Here is a 20,164-nt window from a genome sequence, read left to right on the forward strand (position 1 = left end):
ATGTCTGTCTGTTCAGATTCTTCTTCTTCTCTCTGTGTGGCATTCCCTCTTGCTGGGAAGAGGGCAGGACCCCTTCTGGAATGAGAGTCTTATGGCCTAGTGTCAGACAAGGTAGGTCAGAGAATTCCTTTATGGCCAGGCCTGACACAGAAAGGTGGGGGATGTTTCCAGTAATATTCGTAGTTTCTTTTTCTTTTTTTTTTTTTTTTTTTGAGACAGTCTCCCTCTGTCGCCAGGCTGGATGGCAGTGGCGCGATCTCTGCTCACTGCAACCTCCACCTCCCAGGCTCAAGTGATTCTCCTGCCTCAGCCTCCCGAGTAGTTGGGACTACAGGCGCACACCACCACACCCAGGTAATTTTTGTATTTTTAGTAGTGACGGGGTTTCACCATGTTGGCCAGGATGGTCTCGATCTCTTGACCTTGTGATCCGCCCGCCTCGGCCTCCCAAAGTGCTAGGATGACAGGCATGAGCCACTGTGCCCGGCCAATATTTGTAGTTTCTGTAACTCACCTTAAGGAGGAGGAATTTCAGTTTCTATGGCCTGCCTTGCAGGAGAAAAACGGGAGAAAGAAGGGGGGCAGGAGAAGGTCAGAGAGAGACTTTGCTTCTGAGGCTCTTCAGTGTCCTTTGGTTCAAAGTACTCAGCACGCCCAAGTGTCATATTTTTAGGCATCGATTTCTGACCCCTAACAGCACCTTCACTCAGATGACCACTGGGCATCTCAAACATAACCCAGACCAAGCACCGGCCACTTTCCACATCTCAGATAATGACAACTCTCCTAGGTGCTCAAGCCAAAACTGTGCAGTCCTTCCTGCTCTTTCCCTCACTCCCTACATCCAACTCCTCAGCAAATCCTGTGTTGTCTACCTTCAAAAGCCATTCTAAATCTGGCTGCCTCTCCCTCCCTGCTCTCACCGCCCTTGTGACATCTCGCCTGGATAGTGGCAGCAGGCTTCTCACTGGTCTCCAGCTTCCACTGACATTGATTCTCGCCACAGCAGCGAGAGTACGCCTTGAAATCTCTCAGGTCCCTCCTCACAGCCCTGTCTAGACTAACAGCCCTCCCAGATTTACAGAGCCCCATCCCACCCCTTCCACCCCACCTCCTACTGTTTGCGGCCCCCTCCCCAGGCCTCCCAGCCTCACTGGCCTTCTTGCAGGTCCTCAAACACAACAGGCCTGAGGGCCACTGCGCTGACTGTTCCCTCTGCCTGGAATTGGCATGACTGGCTCCCTCATTTCCTTCAAGTATTTGTCCAATGTTACTTTCTCAGTGAGGCCTACCCTGACCACTCTATTTGCAATTGCAACCTCCCTACTCCCACAATTTCCCATCTCCCTTATCCTCCTCTGTTTTTTCCATGCCACTTATTACCTTCTAACACATTTATTATGGTGTATAGTATTAACTGAATAAAATTTAGTAGGGGAGACAGGCAATAAACAAGAAAATAAAGGCATGAGCATAGGATAGTTTACTCTAGCAGTGAGTGCTCTGATGGAAATAACACCCCAGGGATGGGACACAGACTGCAGGGCAGATTGCTTTACAATGGTCCCAGAGGTGACCTCTGAGCAGAGACTCAAATCTGCGTCCAGAGGTGTCCTGAGGAGTGGAGCTGCGGCTGGGGGTGGGAAGGAAGGCCATTCTAGGCTGCAGGAACTGCAAGGGCAAAGGCTCTGAGGTGGGAGCCAAGTTCATGGCAGATGTTTGAGGACACCTCTGGCTTCCAGGGCCTTCCAGAAGCTCCAGTCTCTTGGGTTTGGTTGTGCGTTCCCGAGACCTTCACCGCAGGCCGCCTCCTGGACCCACTAGGGCAGAGCGTGGGGGCTGCCGGTGGGCTTCAGGCCAGGGAAGCAGAAATGAGTAATTTGCAGAGGCAGAAATCAGCCGACCCCAGTGGCCCGGTGGGTGGCCAAAAAAGCTTGACTGGCCCTCGCTGGCTGTGTAGGAGCCCACCCTTAGGAGGTGCCCAGAGCCAGACATCCCTGGTTTGGCTCTGCCCGGGAAGTAGGCCTAGCAGGGAGAGGGGGACGAGAGAGGAAGAGATGGACTGAGTTTTCCGGACGGTGGGCTGGGTCCAAGGCCCGAGGACCATCTGAGGGGGACCTCTGGGTTCGAGGCCACCGGCACCGACCAGTTTTGTGGCTCGGGCAGTTAAACGCCCTCTCGGGCCTCAGTTTCCCACCCTCGCAGATCCCGAGGCCGCCTCGGAGATCCTGGGCCGGGTGAATACTGGGCGGGGAGGGGCGGTAACTCCAGCCTCCCGGGCGGGGTCTCCCAGCTCCCGCGGCCACGTTGCAGCCCAGGCGGAGGCAAGGGGTCTCGAGCCGAGATCGCCCTCTTGCGCTTCGGTGCTATCAGCGGCGGGAGGTGAGAGTGGACCCGGCGGGCTCCGGGAGGAAGTGGCCCCAGGGAAGGCGTGGCCGCGGGGACGTGGTGGGTAACAGCCCCGACACGAGGACGGGGAAACCGAGGCGGTAGCCAGCGAGACCCTGACCGGGATGACCCCTGTTTAGGGCGACAGCCGGGTTGGGGCTCCCCGCAGTGGCCACTGGCACGGCGGTCCCGCACCCCCAGGTCGCCTCTCGTCCAACAAAAGAATCCAGGAAGACGCCGGGGCAGGCGGGAGGCTGGGTGTGCGGGCGGCCTGGCCCCCCTACTGGTGGAGAGGAGGGAGCGCCCTTCCCCGGACGCGGGAGAGGGGAGGGGGCATGGCCTCACGGGCTGCCCACCCCTTCCGTGTGCCCCAGTGCCCGGCCCAGGACCCCCCAGTGAGGCCACTCCTCTGGCAAACATCTGTGATCTCCTCCTCCTGCTTCCTGGGCCACCCCTACTGGAATGGTCTCTCTCCCCATCCAGGGGCCTCACTTGTTTTCCTCCATAACCCTTAGCATTACTGGTCCTTTTGGTACCTCTTATTTCACTAATTATTCTTTCATTAATTTATTAGCATTTATTTTGTTTGCCTACAGTGTGTTTCTCCCTGTGGGACTGTAGGCTCCAGGAGGGCGGGAGACTTTGATTTGTCCACTGATGTATTCCCATTAATTCAACAGATCCCTCCTGAGGGCCTCTCTGAGCCCTGCACAGTGCTAGATATTGGGGTTCTCCTGAGAACTTAGTCGAGCCCCACCCTAGACATTCTGGGGCTGGGAACAGTGCTGTAAACACAAATGACTTCGTCGTGAGATGAAGGAAACCAGAAATGGGGGGTCTACTGGTCAGATGGCCTTACGTCAGACCACCTTGGTGGTCAGAGCCATCTTAGATGATATGGTGATCATGCAAGGCCTCCCAGATTAGGTGACTTCACTTAAAGCCACAAAGAAACTGAGTGGGAAGTGCTAGAAGGGAAAAGCTAGGAACCATGAGGGCACGTGTAGCTCTGACCTGGACTCAGGCAAGGAGCTGGGGTCTGAAGAGTAAAGGTCAAGAAAAGGGGACCCAGCCCCTTAAGCTGCTCAGGGGTTCCTGGCTGGGTAGATGGGTGGGGGGATTCTCAGGGGTCACGGAAGGCTTCCTGGTGGAGGCTGTGGTTTCATTAGGCCTCGAAGGTGGAGTAGGAGTTCTCATTCTTTGGGATAAGCTGACTGGGCTTGAGAATTGTTTTGCAGGCTCTTTGGGAACCAGGTGGTCCAAGGGCTGAGCTCTGTGGCCAGACAAGAGGTCCCTGCCCTCCCCCAGTGAGCCCTGCTGGTAAGTGGGTACAGTGTGAGGGATTTGGGAGACGAAGCTCTGCATCTCATCGGTCATGTAACCTTGGGCAAGTTCCCCTCCCTGCGCTGGGCCTTGGTTTTCCATGAGTAAGGACAGTTGGACTAAGTGCCGTTCATGATCCTGGGGGCACCCACATTCAATGGTTGTGGTTAGATCTTCTCAGCTGTACCCTGGGTTTATGCTACACTCTTTGTTTACAGAGTAGGTCCCCATCTGGCCCTGAAGGCTGCAGATTGAGAGAGAAAAATAATGTTTTATCTGAGGAACTGGAGCCCCTTTAAATAATCAGGCCCAGACATATTGAAATGCAACAGCTGTCAAGTCTTACTCCTCCCTTGAGCTAAAGAATTATCTCTTTTTCTTTTTTATTTTCTTTTCTTCATGTCAGATCGGTAATGTGCCCACATGGTAACAAGGTTCGAGGGTGGCACGGCTCACACATGCACGTGAACACCCAATCATCACACTCATGAACTACAAAAGGATCAAGAATTACCTCTTGAAGCCACTTGCTATGTGGCTCTACAGGGACACCAAGTAGCCATAAAATGTTGTACACTGGACACCCTACAGTTCTTACCCTATAGTTCAACAATGTATAGCCAATCACTAATCAATATTACTTCTTTTTTTTTTTGAGATGGAGTTTCTCTCTTGTCACCCAGGCTGGAGTGCAATGGCACAATCTCAGCTCACTGCAACCTCTGCCTCCTGTGATCAAGCAATTCTCCCGCCTCAGCCTCCCAAGCAGGTGGGATTACAGGCACCCGCCACCGTGCCCAGCTAATTTTTGTATTTAGAGATGGGGTTTTACCATGTTGGCCAGGCTGGTTTCGAACTCCTGAGCTCAGGTGATCCACCCACCTCGGCCTCCCAAAGTGCTGGGATTACAGATGTGAGCCACCGCACCCCGCCAATCAATGTTATTTCTATAAACCAAGGAGAATTCATGCCAAACAACTTTGTCATCCTTGCCCCCTTCTGCCTATAAAAACTTGCTTGTAGGAAAGGCCCAATGCAGCACACCCCACCGCAACTTAGAAGTTTGTTCTGGGCAGTTGTCCTTACTTTCACTCAAGTAAACTCTTTAAAGTTATATTTTGTGCCTCAGCTTCTGCCTTTAGGTCAGTAAGATTCAACTGCTATATGCAAATAAGAGGCCAGTAGAGGCCCAGGAGGGTCATGGAAACCCTGGAAGCTTGGCCTCAGAGTTGGAGTTGAGAGGACCCCAGATCAGGGAATAGTTTAAGCACAGTGGTTTCGATGGGTCCATTTCAGCTCAGCTGACGCCTGTTTCTTTGGATTTTTGAAAGCCCTGCCCAGGTCCTGCCATGCCTCCTGTCTGATGCAATCTTGTTATTCTTTTCTCCAAGTCCGCCAATGTCCAGTTTTTTTTTGCATGATTCTCACAACATCCCTTTGAGAGAAAAAGAAAGAAAGACGAGCCCACTTCTCAGGAGACTTTAGGGGCCTTACGGACACAGCAAGCGAGTAGGAGCCCCAGGGCTGGGGTCCAGGTCACCTCCGGAGCCAGTGCTCTTCCCCAGTGGGGCAGGGAACCACCTCCCTCTCTGATCCGCGGCCATCTCTCTCGCCTCACAGTTCCCGTGGGAGCCATGAAGCTGAACGAGAGGAGTGTAGCCCACTATGCACTCAGCGACTCCCCAGCAGACCACACGGGCTTCCTGCGCACCTGGGGGTGCCCAGGGACCCCATCGACCCCTAGTGGCACTGGCCGAAGATGCTGGTTTGTCCTCAAGGGCAACCTGCTGTTCTCCTTTGAGAGTCGTGAAGGCCGGGCCCCGCTGAGCCTGGTGGTGCTGGAAGGCTGCACAGTGGAGCTGGCTGAGGCTCCCGTGCCTGAGGAGTTTGCCTTTGCCATCTGCTTTGATGCCCCTGGAGTGCGCCCACACCTGCTGGCCGCAGAAGGGCCGGCGGCCCAGGAGGCCTGGGTGAAGGCGCTGTCTCGGGCAAGCTTTGGCTACATGCGCCTGGTGGTACGTGAGTTGGAGAGCCAGTTGCAGGACGCACGCCAGAGCCTGGCTTTGCAACGCCGCTCATCCTGGAAGTCTGTTGCCAGTCGCTGTAAGCCCCAGGCTCCTAACCACCGATCTGCGGACCTGGAGAATGGCCACTCCATCTCCAAGGACAGCAGCCCCGTGGGCTTGGTTGAAGAAGCGGGCAGCAGGTCTTCAGGGCGGGGGTTGGCTGAGTGGGAGCTGCAGGGCCCTGCCAGCCTTCTCCTAGGCAGGGGGCAGAGCCCTGTGTCCCCTGAGACCTCCTGCTTCTCTACCCTGCATGACTGGTATGGCCAGGAGATCGTGGAGCTGCGGCAGTGTTGGCAGCAGAGGGCCCAGAGGAGCCAGCCAAAATGTGAGGAACAGGACAAGCCCTAAGTCTGGACCCTTTGAGTCAGGAAACCAGGGCCAGTTCTTTTTCAGGAGTTAAATGTTTACCCATTTCCAACGCTGTGTTTTGGGAGGGGACATGGGTTCTCTCCTTCCTGCTATTTAGGCATTCTCCAGATTCCAGATCCACCCATGTGTCTGGAAGGGACTGAGGGACCATTCCTTCCATCCTCTTTATTTCCTGAGGTCCAGAGAGGAAAGGAGACTTGGACGCCACAGAGCAAGACCCCAATCTCCTGACTTCACTGGCCTGACTGGCCCCTCCCAGGGGATGTTAACGAAATGAAGGAAGTGGGAAATGTCACCTGAGAGTGTCACAGGCTTGCCCTACCTTTGACCTATACACCAGGCTCTGGAGCCATAATTTCCAACCTGGGGAGTCTCGTGTGCATTTAAATCCGAGGCAGGCTGCAGTATTGGCTTGAGGCTCTGACACTGTCAGAGAAAGTGGATTTATTGTGTCACAGGAGTTTCTGGGACCCAGCTCTTCCTGAGAGGGGTGGGAAGATTGGGGATCCTCACTCAGCAGTTTGGGTAGGGCCCTTTGAGGCAGAGGGTCTTCGGCCAGTGAAGATTTATTCTGCTCAGAGTGTTGGGGTCCCATCCTTTCTCCCCGGCTCCCCTGTTAACAGATGGTGCTGGACCTTGCCCCAGAAGGGGCTTGTAGCTTTTTTATGTCAACGAAATGCCCTCCTGTAGTCTGTCTTCAGCAGCCAACTCCTGGAGCTGCCAAGTGAGGGGTTAAAGAAGAGGTGGGTAGGCAGCGTGGCTCCCTGGGTAAAGTTTGTTGCTTTGGTTCTCAGTCCTGGGTATTCTAGGAGTTTGGACACGGGATTTCGTTTCCTGTACTAAAATTCTCTCTCCTGGCTGGGCTCCGGTAAACTGAAGCTGCTCGAGAAACCACCTGGAAACTCTCATAGCCCTGCTTGTCACCCAGAGTGTACCTGCCAGGACCTTTCCTTGCTACTCTTCCCAACATCGAGCGTGATTTTTCTAGTGTTCTGGGAGGCAAAGCGGCTGGGTCACCAGAGCCTGACCAGACTGACGCCCCAGGGGGAAGACGCAGAGGCCGGGAGGAGACACCCCCTCCCAAACACACAAAACTTGCCCCTTCCTCGCCTCGGCTCCCCTCACTGGGGCCTTGGGCAGGACTGACCCGCACCCAACTAGGCCTAAGGGGGACGCTCGGAGCCTCTTACCCGCAGGAGGCGGAGATGCGTCCAGGGCGGGCGCCCGGCCTGTTCCCCAGCCCTGCCTGGAAGCTCTGCAGCCACTGCATTTTGTTGAAGCACAGATAGCACGGGCCCTTCTCTTATTGCTACAGTGTTTTGTATGCGGTTAAAACACTAGTAAAGCTTTTTCATTATTACTCATTCGTCTCCCTGGGTTTATTTCCATAGCCGGCTGTTAAGTCTGCTGTGGCTACCGGGCCGTCCATGGTGCGGGATCCAGGACCGCGGCCCCGCCCCGGAGGACGCCGACGTAGGGAGCTGGGGCGGCACCGCTGCTCTCGTGACGTCACCACGCCGGCCAGTGACAAACGCCTCCCACCGCCCCAGGAGCCGCCAGCGCTGCGCGAATGGGAGGGCTGGGCCTCTCGTGTGCTCCTCAAAGTCTCGCGAGGCTTCGGGCGGTGTTCTTCCCGAGGGTGGCACCGGGGCCGGGCGGTGGGGTCCGGGTGCCTGGGTGAGAGGCGGAGCTGGGGGCATGGCGTCCGGAGCGGCTCGCTGGCTAGCACTGGCACCAGTCAGGTCCGGGGCTCTCCGAAGCGGGCCTAGCTTGAGGAAAGATGGCGATGTCGCCGCCGCACGGAGTGGCTTAGGCCAGAGCCTGCTACCGTCGAGGTCAGTCATCGTTACCCGCAGCGGCGCCATTTTGCCCAAACCGGTGAAAGTGAGTGTCTGCCTGGAGACGGGGCGAAGGGGCTGAGGCCAATCATTGTGGGGAGTGCGTGAGGGCGGCGCTGATTGACGGGAGCCAAGGCCAATCATAACGATTACCTTAGACTGGAAGGCGGACCAAGAGTAAATACGCTAATGAGTTGCTAATTTTGACAGGTGTGTAGAAAATGGTAGGTAGACAGAAGATGGGGGGAAAACGCTGAGGGGAAGATGGCTTTTCACATTAGCTTGTCCTGAGAGGTGGGGTGCTCTGCTCCTCTGGAGTCAGAAGACTAGGCCGTGCGCTTCTAGCTTAGACCAGTCCTGTAATCTCTGCCTTGCCTCTCCTAGTTTATGGGATGAAATATGAATTGTGAAAGGACTCTGTAAATAAAGGGTATGTGGGACGGGCCTTATCTTTTTATGAGTTGTCACCTAGTATTCATGTGATTTACAGTCCTGACAGATGTACAGGGAATTATTAAAATCATGGTTTTTCAAATGAACAATCGGGCTAGAGCGGTGAAGTTAGTATCCAAGGCCATCGCTGAGGCCTCAGCATCCGGGTTTCTTCCTGGTACCGTCCCCATCAGGTTCTATCTTTTTCCAACACTGAACGCTGTCACATGATTGAGTTTTTCTAGGGAAAACGGAAACAGTCCCTTATATCCAACAAAAGTTTGCTTTAGCACTGCAGGGCTGTGTGGTGTGGGAGTTAAGAAAACATTCTCTTAAAGCTAGTCTGGCCTATGCTAACTCACACAGTTGACTGCAGGTCCATGTTGGGAAAGACCTGCCTTATCAAAACAGTTGGAAAAAACTTTTTTTAAAATTCTAGGAATACGAGAGAAACGTTGCTGAGATTTTACTGACATTCTCCCAATCCATCTAAATAGTCTTTGAGTGTAAATACATGCCCACTTTCAAATACGTCTGTTTCTAAAATTTTTAAATCAAATTTCTCAGGCATCACGGAACTTGTTACTTAATGAACTGTATAGAATATCCCTTCAGTGTACATCTTTCTGTCAGCGGTTTTCGTGTATTTCGTGTTCAGGTAGAGCTCACCGTAGTCTGGCCCTCCTAATACTGGTGCACCCGTCTGCCTGTAGGGATTTAAAGTAATTAGCAGGCTGTGTCCTAACTTTAGATGTCTAGGGTGGCTTAGACTTTTCTTTCCAGTGGACTTTTCTTTCTTTTTTTTTAACTTTTTTTGTTTTTTTGAGACAGAGTCTCGCTCTGTCGCCCAGGCTGGAGTGCAGTGGCGCGATCTCGGCTCACTGCAAGCTCTGCCTCCCGGGTTCACGCCATTCTCCTGCCTCAGCCTCCTGAGTAGCTGGGACTACAGGCGCCTGCCACCGCGCCCGGCTGATTTTTTGTATTTTTACTAGAGACGGGGTTTCACCGTGGTCTCGATCTCCTGACCTTGTGATCCGCCCGCCTCGGCCTCCCAAAGTGCTGGGATTACAGCCGTGAGCCACCGTGCCCGGCCTCCAGTGGACTTTTCATCCACTTTGATGGCCATAACAGTCACCTTATCCCTTTTTGTTATTGTTTTTTTTTTGAGATGGAGTCTCACTTTGTCACCCAGGCTGGAGTACAGTGGCACAGTCTCGGCTCACTCCGCCTCCCGGGTTCAAGTGATTCTTCTGCCTCAGTCTTCTGAGTAGCTGGGACTACAGGCATGTACCACCACACCCAGCTGATTTTTTGTATTTTTAGTAGAGATGGGGGTTTCATCATGTTGGCCAGGCTGGTTTCGAACTCCTGACCTCGTGATCTGCTTGCCTTGGCCTCCCAAAGTGCTGGGATTACAAATATGAGCCACTGCGCCTGGCCTTTTTTCTTTTTTTTAGACAGAGCCTCACTCTGTTGCCGAGGCTGGAGTGCAATGGTGCAATCTTGGCTCACTGCAACCCCTGTCTCCTGGGTTCAAGCAATTCTTCTGCCTCAGCCTCCCAAGTAGCTGGGATTACAGGCGTGCATCACCATGCTGGGCCAACTTTTTGTATTTTTAGTAGAGACGGGGTTTCACCATGTTGGCTAGGCTGGTCTCAAGCTCCTGACCTCAGGTGGTCCACCCACCTTGGCTTCCCAAAGTGCTGGGATTACAGGTGTGAGCCACCCCGCCTGACCCTCTCCTTTTCTGATTACTTTTCTTGCCCTGAATTTTTCCAAGGATTTTAAAATCAAGTTGCTTATGATGGGTCTGAGGTCCACAGGAAGGTATGTCCATGAGAGGGCCAGGTCTTCTTTGGTCCTGCCAGAGTCGGCTCTGGAGCTCACAGCTGCCACTCTGACCCTCTGCAGATGTCCTTTGGCCTTCTCCGTGTGTTCTCCATTGTGATCCCCTTTCTCTATGTCGGGACACTCATTAGCAAGAACTTTGCTGCTCTACTTGAGGAACATGACATTTTTGTTCCAGAGGATGACGATGATGATGACTAACAGGTAAGACTTGCTTTACCCTAGATGGACGAGGAAGCAGGGTGGAGCATCTGTCTGTGATGCAGTCTGGCCTGGTAGCAGCATTTGGACACTGAGGGCAGAAGCTTTAATGAATTGATCCACTTGGTGGCTAATGTTTTTTGTTTGTTTTTTGAGACGGAGTTTCGCTCTTGTTACCTAGGCTGGAGTGCAATGGTATGATCTCGACTCACTGCAACCTCTGCCTTCCAGGTTCAAGCGATTCTCCTGCCTCAGCCTACTGAGTAGCTTGGATTACAGGCATGCGCTACCATGCCTGGCTAATTTTGTATTTTTAGTAGAGACAGGGTTTCTCCATGTTAGTCAGGTTGGTCTCAAACTCCCGACCTCAGGTGATCCACCCACCTCAGCCTCCCAGAGTGCTGCGATTACAGGCGTGAGTCCCTGCGCCCAGCCGACTTCATGTGCTCTAATATGTGCTTCATGGCATTACTGTCAGAGATGAGGACACTCCTGACTCCTTAGCCTGGCATTCAAGGCTTGCCATAATCTGGTCACACACCTTATTCCAGTCTCATCTTCCATATTTCCAGCCACACACCGATTCCCAGTATTCACCATTTCTTGAGTTTTCACACTGATACCCACCCCCAAACATTGGCTCATTGTTCCTCCCACATGGAAGGCTGTTTCCGAGAGCTCTGGGTCTTAATTCCACCCATTCTACAGTGTCTTTGAAGTCTTCCTTCCTCCCTTCATTTGAAAGTTGACTACTCCTTCCTCTGAGCAACCAGTACCTCCAGTACATCTCTTCAAATACTCGGTATTATGTGTCTAAACATACTCAAACCAAAATTTTACTAGACTCTGAGCTTGCTGGCAGGAGACGTTTTTTATACGTTTGGGCCCCCAGTGCCTGGCCCGTGGTGAATGCCCAGTTAATATATGCATAAACAATCAAACGTGCTCAAAGCTGCCTTTCTCCTGCCATGTTTGATAGAAGCACTTTGTGGAATTCTTTCAGTCTGTGGATGGAAGACTACTCTATTGCCCAGTTCACTGCTGCTTTCCTTTCTTCCAGGCATTACAAAAAGGAGAAAGCAGTAACTGAAGAAATGGTGATGCTCTCAGCTTCTCTGCCTTCCCTATCAGCAGAAGGGCTCAGGGAAGGCCCTCAGCCTCCCAGTCTGGTGAAGCTTCCTGTATGGTCCATGACCATGTCCCACCCCAGGCTCTGGCAGGCTCCCTGAGATGTGCTGTCCACTAAGCACTGCACAAACAAGCAATCAAATTATGAATAAACATAATAAATGTCAGCTGTGTGTGACTGAGTGATTGCTGCAGTTTCTCAGTATGCCTAGGCTCTAGTTGGTGCGGTTGTCTCTGCTGTCCTTTATTTATGAGAGAAACATAGGCCCAGGCTATCCAGGCTGCAGTGGAGCCTGGTGAACTATTCTGGGGGCCTGGGAACGATTTTCATTGTTTACAAAAGCCCAACAGAAACTGCAAATTTTCCCTTAAGAAAGCTGCACGGCCTAACTAAAGCCTCATGCCATTCTGTGTTCAGTGCCAGTCATTTAAGTAGTACGCTCTGCTTGTTAGCGTACTAAAATATAACTAGAATGATTCAAAACTTGGGTTCTGTGATATGAGGATATATATAGGTTTTCATCTATTTCCTGGCTTATAACTCCCAAAGCCCTTGTTTTAGGTTTTTCTTACAATGTTGGGCACTTCGGGCCTCAGAAAACAACAGTCTCTACCTTCTCCTGACCTCCTTTCACCTGCTGCTTTTACTCCCCAAGGCAGGCCATAGAAACTAAAAGTATAATCTTCCTTTGCCTGTCTTCGAGTTGGCCATAAAAAGAATTCTCTGACCTACCTTGTCTGATTTTATGTCATGAGACCCCCATTTCAGAAGGGATTTTGCCCCTTACCTGGGAGGAAGAAATGTGGACAGGCCTTGTTGGACTTCCCCACTCCATCTGTATTAGATTATGCCTCTTTTGTCTACTCCCATTTTTCCACCGTTGTCCATGCTTCAATCATCCCTATCCAATGAGGTCTCCATAAAAGGCCCAAGAAGACAGCTTCAGAGAGCTTTCGGAGAACAGAACAGTTGGCTTTGGAAAGTGGCATGCCTCGAGAGAACTTGGAAGCTCCATGCCCCTTCTATACCTCACCCTATGCATCTCTTCATCTGTATCTTTTGTGATATTCTTTATAATAAACCAGTAAATGGACCTAAGTGTTCCCAAGTTCTGCAAGCTGCTCCAGCAAATTAAAAAGAAGGGGTCATGGGAACCCCAACTTGAAGCTCAGAAGTGCTGGAGGCTTGGACTTGTGAATGTTGTCTAATGGGGGTGGGAGCAGTCTTGTGGGACTGAGCCCCAAACCTGTGGAATCTGGTGCTATCGCCAGGTAGATAGTGTTGGAAGAGAATTGGAGGACAGCCAGGTGGTGTCTGCTGCAGAACTGACCACTTGCTTAGTGTGGGGAAAAACCCTCATACGTTTGATCACAGAAGTCTTATGTGTTTATTGTTACTGAGTGAGAGAACACAAAAACACTTTTGAGTTTTTTCCTCAGGTTCCTAAGGTGAAAATATAAAGGGATCCTTGGTGCCGTAAGTTTTGGGGCCATGCACAATGGCTGAGGCCTGTAGTCCCAACACTTTGGGAGGCTGAGGCAGGAGGATCATTTGAGCCCAAAGTTCAAGACTAGCCTGGGCGCAGTGGCTCACGCCAGCACTTTGGGAGGCCAAGGTGGGTGGATTGCTTGAGGTCAAGAGTTTGAGAGCAGCCTGGCCAACATGGTGAAACTCCGTCTCTTCTAAAAATATAAAACTAGCTGGATGTGGTGGTCCACGCCTGTAATCCCAGCTACTTGGGAGGCTGAGGCAGGGAGAATCACTTGAACCAGGAAGTGGAGGGTGCAGTGAGCCAAGATCACGCCACTGCACTCCAGCCTGGGCAACAACAGCGAGACTCCATCTCAATAAAAAAAAAGAAAAAGAAAAAAAGACCAGCCTGGGCAATGGAGAGACCCCATCCCTACAAAAAAAAAGGTATGGGAATCCTCAGTGATCATACCTATAGATTCCAAAGCCCCTTCTCTATCATTTGGATTGCCCTGAGAAGGACGAGAGAAGACTACCATCCAAACAGATCAGTTCTTGAACCGGAGTTGATTTTATTCTCCTGCCACTGAGAGGTACACCAGAGTTTGCAAAGACAGTAGGAATATTTCTGTTCTCTGTGTGTATATTGAATAGCTGTGCACCTAGCAGGGTGCCTGATAGGAAGTTAATTTCATTTTAAGGGCTAGAGCTTGTTACAAGTAGTGGAGCCAAGCCTTTGCACATCCATTTTCTTCAGAACCCAAGGAAAACTAGCCCATTTTGACAGCTCTACTTTTGTGCCTGTTAGTGCTGCTCGGATCCCTCTCTGACAGCAAGAGCTGGCTAATTTTGGATATCTGTGCCCTGACACAAAGGTGTCTAATCATGGGGACTGTAGAAACTACTACATTAACAAGTTATCCAGCCTCATGCCCAGTGTCACAGTTTTTGAACAGATGGCCTCCTTCCTTCCTGTTTACTGACATGCAAGGTTCTGAGAAAAATAATTCAATCCAATTTACAGCAAACACCACATTTCAAGAAAAGGGAAAGAACAGGTGGTGTGTATACCAAAACCCCACTTGCTCAGGCAAAAACAGGCTTCAGAACATTGGTTTATCAATGGAATTCTATCACAAAGTGACCATCATATAGTGAGTTTATTTGTGCTCTAAAATAATATCAACATGCACCTTTCCACTGAGTGACTTCATGGGTCATGGCCAACATAGAACTTGGATAGGAAATCCTTTGGCCTTGGCGCTTCTGTTTCATGGAAGAACCGCATAACATGTGTCCGCTGTTTCCATACTTTAATTGTTTCTTCCAGTTCCATCTTTCCCTGAACAGTGAGGAGACAGGTCATCAGTCACAGTGGTCAAGTTGAAGGCATATGACACTGAAGGCCAGGATTCTATTCTTTGCTCAGCATGGACTTGTTGAATGACCTTGGGCAAGTAACTACTCTGTCTGGGCAAAGTTTCTATGTCTGCACAATGAGATGGTTGGGGTAAATGATTTCTGAGACCTTTCAAAGATTCTTTACCTCTGTGGTTAACTGGTACCATGAGGAGAAACATACAGGTTAACAGGCTCTTATCCCATGACCACCTAACCTGACTGGCTTATGTTTCTGCTTATCATTTCTTCTGTTACTGACTGGTCTATGCTGAAGCTCCCATTGATGCTAATGTGACTGGCCAGGGGGACAGAATCAACCACAGGATTTGACCCCATTTATACAGGACTCATAACCAGCCTAACTGCCTCTTCCAGCTGTAAACTGGCATTCAGATGAAGTGGTAACTTCTAGGGATGAGGTTCAAGAAGAATTCAAACTTTCCTCCAAAAACCTTTTTTTTTTGGTTATAAAATGCAAGTCCCAGTGGATGTTGCCTTGATGAATCTTATCTATTTATCCAGATGATAACCTCCAATTCAAGTATTTCTCTGAAATACAGCAATAATCACTGCTGAACCAGTAGCTGCTTTCTAAACTTGGAGACAAAATGTTCATTTGGAAAGACTGAGAAGTAATGAACAAGTTGGCTGATCTTTTAAATTGGTCAGGGTGGGTCAGTTACCTTAATGACCAGAAGATCAACCACCCTGGGGTCTGTGACGTGGGCATTCTTCATAAACATTTCTCGGACTTTATCCCGTCCCATTTTCACAGTGATGTCCAGCTGGAATTGGTGTACTAGAGAGAAAAACATGACTCAGGGTAGAAATTGTATGGTTAAAACATGTTTTTAAAACCTAGAGTCAAAGGATACTCATTGAACACATACAGGTCACCCATTCATTCCTTCACCAAAAATCAGCCTGACCCTAGGCTAGGTACCTGAGGATGAGACGTGTGATTCGTGGCATTTGCTCTCAAGGAACTTATTATTTTGTTTGGGGAAAAAGACCACTGAATTTGAAGAGGCAGTAAAGCATTTTTCAAGAGTTTGAACAACCTAGGTTCAAATCCCAACTTTTTTTTTTGAGACGGAGTCTCGCTCTATCGCCCAGGCTGGAGTGTAGTGGCCGGATCTCAGCTCACTGCAAGCTCCGCCTCCCGGGTTTACGCCATTCTCCTGCCTCAGCCTCCCGAGTAACTGGGACTACAGGCGCCCGCCACATTGCCCGGCTAGTTTTTTTTTTGTATTTTTTTTTAGTAGAGACGGGGTTTCACCATGTTAGCCAGGATGGTCTCGATCTCCTGACCTCGTGATCCACCCGTCTCGGCCTCCCAAAGTGCTGGGATTACAGGCTTGAGCCACTGCGCCTGGCCTCAAATCCCAACTTTTGTTAGGTATATGATCCTGTGTAAGTTAACTTTCTTGTGCCTGAGTGTATTTTTTAAAAAATTATTTTTTTTAGCCGGGTGCGGTAGCTCACGCCTATAATCCCAGCACTTTGGGAGGCTGAGGTGGGTGGATCACCTGAGGTCAGGAGTTCAAGACCAGCCTGGCCAACATGGTGAACCCCCGTCTCTACTAAAAATACAAACATTAGCCAGGTGTGGTGGCGGGCACCTGTAATCCCAGCTACTCGGGAGGCTGAGGCAGGAGAATCACTTCAACCCGGGAGGCGGAGGTTGCAGTGAGCTGAGATGGTACCACTGCACTCCAGCCTGGGTGACAGAGTGAGACTGTGTCTCAAAAAAAAAAAAAAATTATTTTTTTGGAGACAGGGTCTTGCTCTGTGTGATCATAGCTACCTGCAGCACCCTTGAACTCCTGGGCCCCCATGATCCTCCTGCCTCTCAGCCCGGCAAGTTGCTGGGATTACATGCATGAGTCATTGTCCTGGCTGAGTGTATTTATTTATCAATAAAATGAAGACAGTAACAGCACATATAACTCCAGGGCTCTTGTGGAGATTTCATGAGACAATGCAAAATGCTCACAATAGTGCCTCACGTGGAATAAGCTCTCAATAGACATTAGCATTATTTTTATATGGAACAATCGGCAAAAGAAAACAGGAGTGAAATTAATGTAAAATGATGTGGCCTAGGCTGTTAACTACTACACAAACTTTGAGTTGAGGGAGACTGCTAGGGGTTTATGCAGGTTAGGGACGCTTCAATCCAACAAGCAATTAATACCATCTTAGGTTACTTGGAGGAAGCAAAGTTTAAGATGTAGCTCCACTTGTCTAGGTGTTAAATTCTGACTGGAGGGACAGCCAGCTATGAATATAAACATAAAATCATAATATTCAATAATCCCTGATTAAGCTCCTAAAATAGTGACAAAGACTCAGTAACCTGGAATTTCAGATAAGATGTACGGATGTCCTTTGAAAATCAGGTTTCAGTTACATGCATTACCACCCCCGGGACGCTCAGCCATCAGTGGATTTGTTGATGACAAGGTCATGAACAGGGCCTTGCGTGGTAGGTGGGATACACATAGGGTGACAGAGGCATACTAGGCTGTGGGGACAGCAAAATCAAGGCTCCCAGGCTAGAATGAGCACTGTAGTGAAGGAAAGCAGTGTATTCCTTTGGAATACCTTGTCTTGTGGTCATTCCTGTGACATGTTCACCCTGGCCTACAGAACTATCATAACCAGCTCTGAAAACGATGAAGGCCATTTTCTGATTGAATTAGCAATAAAGTTTGAACTTTAATTTTTTTTTTTTTTTTTTGTAGAAACAGGGTCTCACTATGTTCCCCAGGCTGGTCTGGAACTCCTGGCTTCCAGCAATCCTTGACCTCCCAAAAGGTGTTGGGATTATGGGCATGAGCCACTGCACCTCACCTGAATCTTTTTACTCCTAACTTAGTGACAGTGATAGAAAAATAAAACCTCTGCTGAGGGACATATCAGGCCATGCTGCAAAGAAAACAAAGTTTCTGATCCAACCAAGGAAAAAGCAACAGCAGAAATCTACTAGGAGAACTGGCATCCCAGCTTGATAGGTCAATGTTAACACCACAGAGGACAGAGGATCATTCACTAGAAGTAAGTGTCCAGGGTGTGCTGGAGCAGGCTCTCATGGAGAGCCAGTTATACATTTCTTCCCAAATCCGTCCACACTGACTTCACTTAAAAATCAATCATGGTGGGAGTATTTATACCATGGAAAATGGCAAACACTATAAATTTGAGTTCTACCTCCCACAGAGCTGTTCACCAAGGTATATTAGGAATTCCAGTAAAGAGCAGACAAAGGGACAATAAGAAGACAGATGCAAAAATAAATGCAAACTAATATGGAACCTGGAATTTTATTATTATTTTTTTAAGACAGGGTCTTGCTCTGTCACCCAGGCTGCAGTGCAATGGCATGATCATGGCTCACTGCAGCCTTGACCTCCCGGCTCAAGCAATTCTCCCACCTCAGCCTCCCAAGTAGCTGAGACTACACGCACGCACCATCACGCCCATATTTTTTTAGTTTTTTTGTGGAGACGGGCGTCTGGCTACATTGCCTAAGCTGATCTTGAACTCCTGGGCTTAAGCGATCCTTCTGCCTCTGCCTCCCAAAGTGCTGGGATTACAAGTGTAAGCTACCACACCTGACCAAACCTGTCCTTGGTACACGTGTGCCTAGAATCCAGTGCTAGAATCCAGTGCTTAAGCACGTGTGCTTAAGAATCTCTTAAGGAAGAGATTATGAGGAATCTTCCCCTAATATCAGTGCTTATCGTTCCTGCATTTTTTATTTTAGATTCCTGACCAACTTTGGGAACGAAAAAACAAGATTTCTCTGGTCATACTTATGGGAGCTTGTGCCCACCAGCTCCCATTCCTCATGATCTCCTCAACTACTACACAGCAGGGCACTGGGTGATGAATCTTCTCGTCAGCAATATGTTCACATGCATAAATGCAACATTTTACTTACAGTTTCAGGAGGTTACAGATCCTTGAGTGCCCATCCTCAGATTAAGAACCCTTGTCTCTAGAAAGACAAATTCCATATAGGTCTGTCCCAGGCTCCCTCCTCCCATCCCAACACTCTGAATGCACCCCCCGACCCGCAAGAAAGGCTGCAGAAAAGCAAAAGTGCTGAGTCATATGTAAGCATTTCAATAAATGTTAGTTATCAGCCAGTCACAGTGGCTCATACCTGTAATCCCAGCACTTTGGCAGGCCGAGGCCAGCGGATCACCTGAGGTCAGAAGTTCGAGACAGCCTGGCCAACATGGTGAAACCCCATCTCTACTAAAAATACAAAAGTTAGCCAGGTGTGGTGGCGCACGCCCATAATCCCAGCTACTTGGGAGGCTGAGGCATGGGGAATCACTTGAACCCAGGAGGCGGAGGTTGCAGTGAGTCAAGATCGCGCCATTGCACTCCAGCCTGGGAGACAGAGCGAGACTGTCTCAAAAAAAAAAAAAAAGAGTTATCAATACTATTTTTTTCATTAAATACTTAAAATTTTACTTCTGTTTATTAATGCTCAGGCTGTTCTAAGTTATTGACACTATTTTCCCCTTCCTTGATTTGATTCCTCAGCTGGAGTCCTGATGATGGATACCATAAAACCCATGTGGCACAGGTCTGAGTAACTGGCCAGCTACAGATCACTGATCTTCCCCATAGGGATGCACACTCCTTGACCCCTTCTTTTCTCTCCTCTTCCCTTGCTCTTTAGGCTCCTGTAACCCTCTGCCTTCTTTTCCTCCTCTCAAGACCCTTCTGACTTTAGGACTTTCTTCCCAAAATACAATTTGAGGGAAGGTCTTGGGAGGGAATGGTTTAGAAAGAGCTGGATTCTCAGAGTCAGGATACCTGGGTTCTGTCTTCTACTTGGCCACTGATCTACCCTTCACAAGCCACCCTTTTTGAATGTGGTCCTCCTTCCCCCAGCACCTTCCTCCTGCAACCAGAGAGGGTTCTGGATACTCCTAGAAGTATTCTGCCAGGCAAACATTATGTTTTCAAACTTCTGAATTTGAAAGCACCACCCCAAAACACACACACATACACATACACACTGCTACTGTCACTCCCCACACACATCTTTTATCTGCCTGCCCTTGAAGGCATCTGAATTTGCAGTCCCTGAACCAGTGGATCAGTCAAGTTTCTCCTTCTCTAGTATCGCGTGGGTTTAAGTTCTGGTCAGTAGCAGTTTTTCCAAAAGTCAGCTTGAGGACAGGGACTCTGTGGAGCAGAGACGGTTCTCAGATGTCAAAGAACCGGGTTCTGCTTGGAAGCTGCTGCTAAGGTAAGCCCTATAAATAACAAAAATAACAACAAAAACAATGGCAGCAGCTAATATTTAATGAGTTAAATATGCACCAAGCCCTGTTCTAAGCACTCTAGATATTTTAACTTAATACAGTAACTTTCTGAAGAAGGAATTATCATTCCCATTTTAAAGATGAAGAAACACGAACAGATGAAATAACCGGCCCAAACTCACATAGCTAGTTGAGGGCAGCGCCTGGATAAAAGTTCATGCTCCTAACCACCACATTCTACCGCCTCTTCACACACAAGCAGGGACTCGACAGCCCTGAGGAGTGGCACCATGCTCCAGCTCACTCAAAAACACCTCTTTCTCACACTTCGGGAGGCCAAGATGGACGGATCACGAGGTCAGGAGATCGAGACCATCCTGGCTAACACGAGACCATCCTGGCTAACAC

General features: G+C 49.7%; 3 protein-coding genes across 3 annotated transcripts in view; 2 read left to right on the top strand and 1 right to left on the bottom strand.

Moving 5' to 3' along the window:
- Positions 1-2,298: 2,298 nt before the first annotated feature.
- FAM109B (family with sequence similarity 109, member B) lies at positions 2,299-7,506 on the top strand. Its single transcript, XM_011945109.1, has 3 exons — positions 2,299-2,382; positions 3,627-3,708; positions 5,332-7,506. The coding sequence occupies exon 3, from the start codon at positions 5,346-5,348 to the stop codon at positions 6,123-6,125; it is 780 nt and encodes a 259-aa protein (XP_011800499.1). The 5' UTR covers positions 2,299-2,382; positions 3,627-3,708; positions 5,332-5,345; the 3' UTR covers positions 6,126-7,506.
- Positions 7,507-7,772: 266 nt separating this feature from the next.
- SMDT1 (single-pass membrane protein with aspartate-rich tail 1) lies at positions 7,773-11,775 on the top strand. The gene is made up of 3 exons (XM_011945111.1): positions 7,773-8,030; positions 10,328-10,468; positions 11,526-11,775. The coding sequence occupies exons 1-2, from the start codon at positions 7,845-7,847 to the stop codon at positions 10,463-10,465; spliced, it is 324 nt and encodes a 107-aa protein (XP_011800501.1). The 5' UTR covers positions 7,773-7,844; the 3' UTR covers positions 10,466-10,468; positions 11,526-11,775.
- Positions 11,776-13,612: 1,837 nt separating this feature from the next.
- NDUFA6 (NADH dehydrogenase (ubiquinone) 1 alpha subcomplex, 6, 14kDa) overlaps positions 13,613-20,164 on the bottom strand; it is a 7,985-nt gene continuing 1,433 nt past the window's right edge. Inside the window, exons 2-3 of the mRNA XM_011945110.1 lie at positions 15,149-15,264; positions 13,613-14,406 (exon numbers count right to left, since the gene is read on the bottom strand). Of these exons, the coding sequence (XP_011800500.1) occupies positions 14,275-14,406; positions 15,149-15,264 (248 nt within the window). The 3' untranslated portion in view covers positions 13,613-14,274. The remainder of the gene's footprint in view (positions 14,407-15,148; positions 15,265-20,164) is intronic.

This window comes from Colobus angolensis, unplaced genomic scaffold (genome assembly GCF_000951035.1).
Source record: "Colobus angolensis palliatus isolate OR3802 unplaced genomic scaffold, Cang.pa_1.0 Scaffold239, whole genome shotgun sequence".
Lineage (NCBI taxonomy): Eukaryota > Metazoa > Chordata > Mammalia > Primates > Cercopithecidae > Colobus > Colobus angolensis.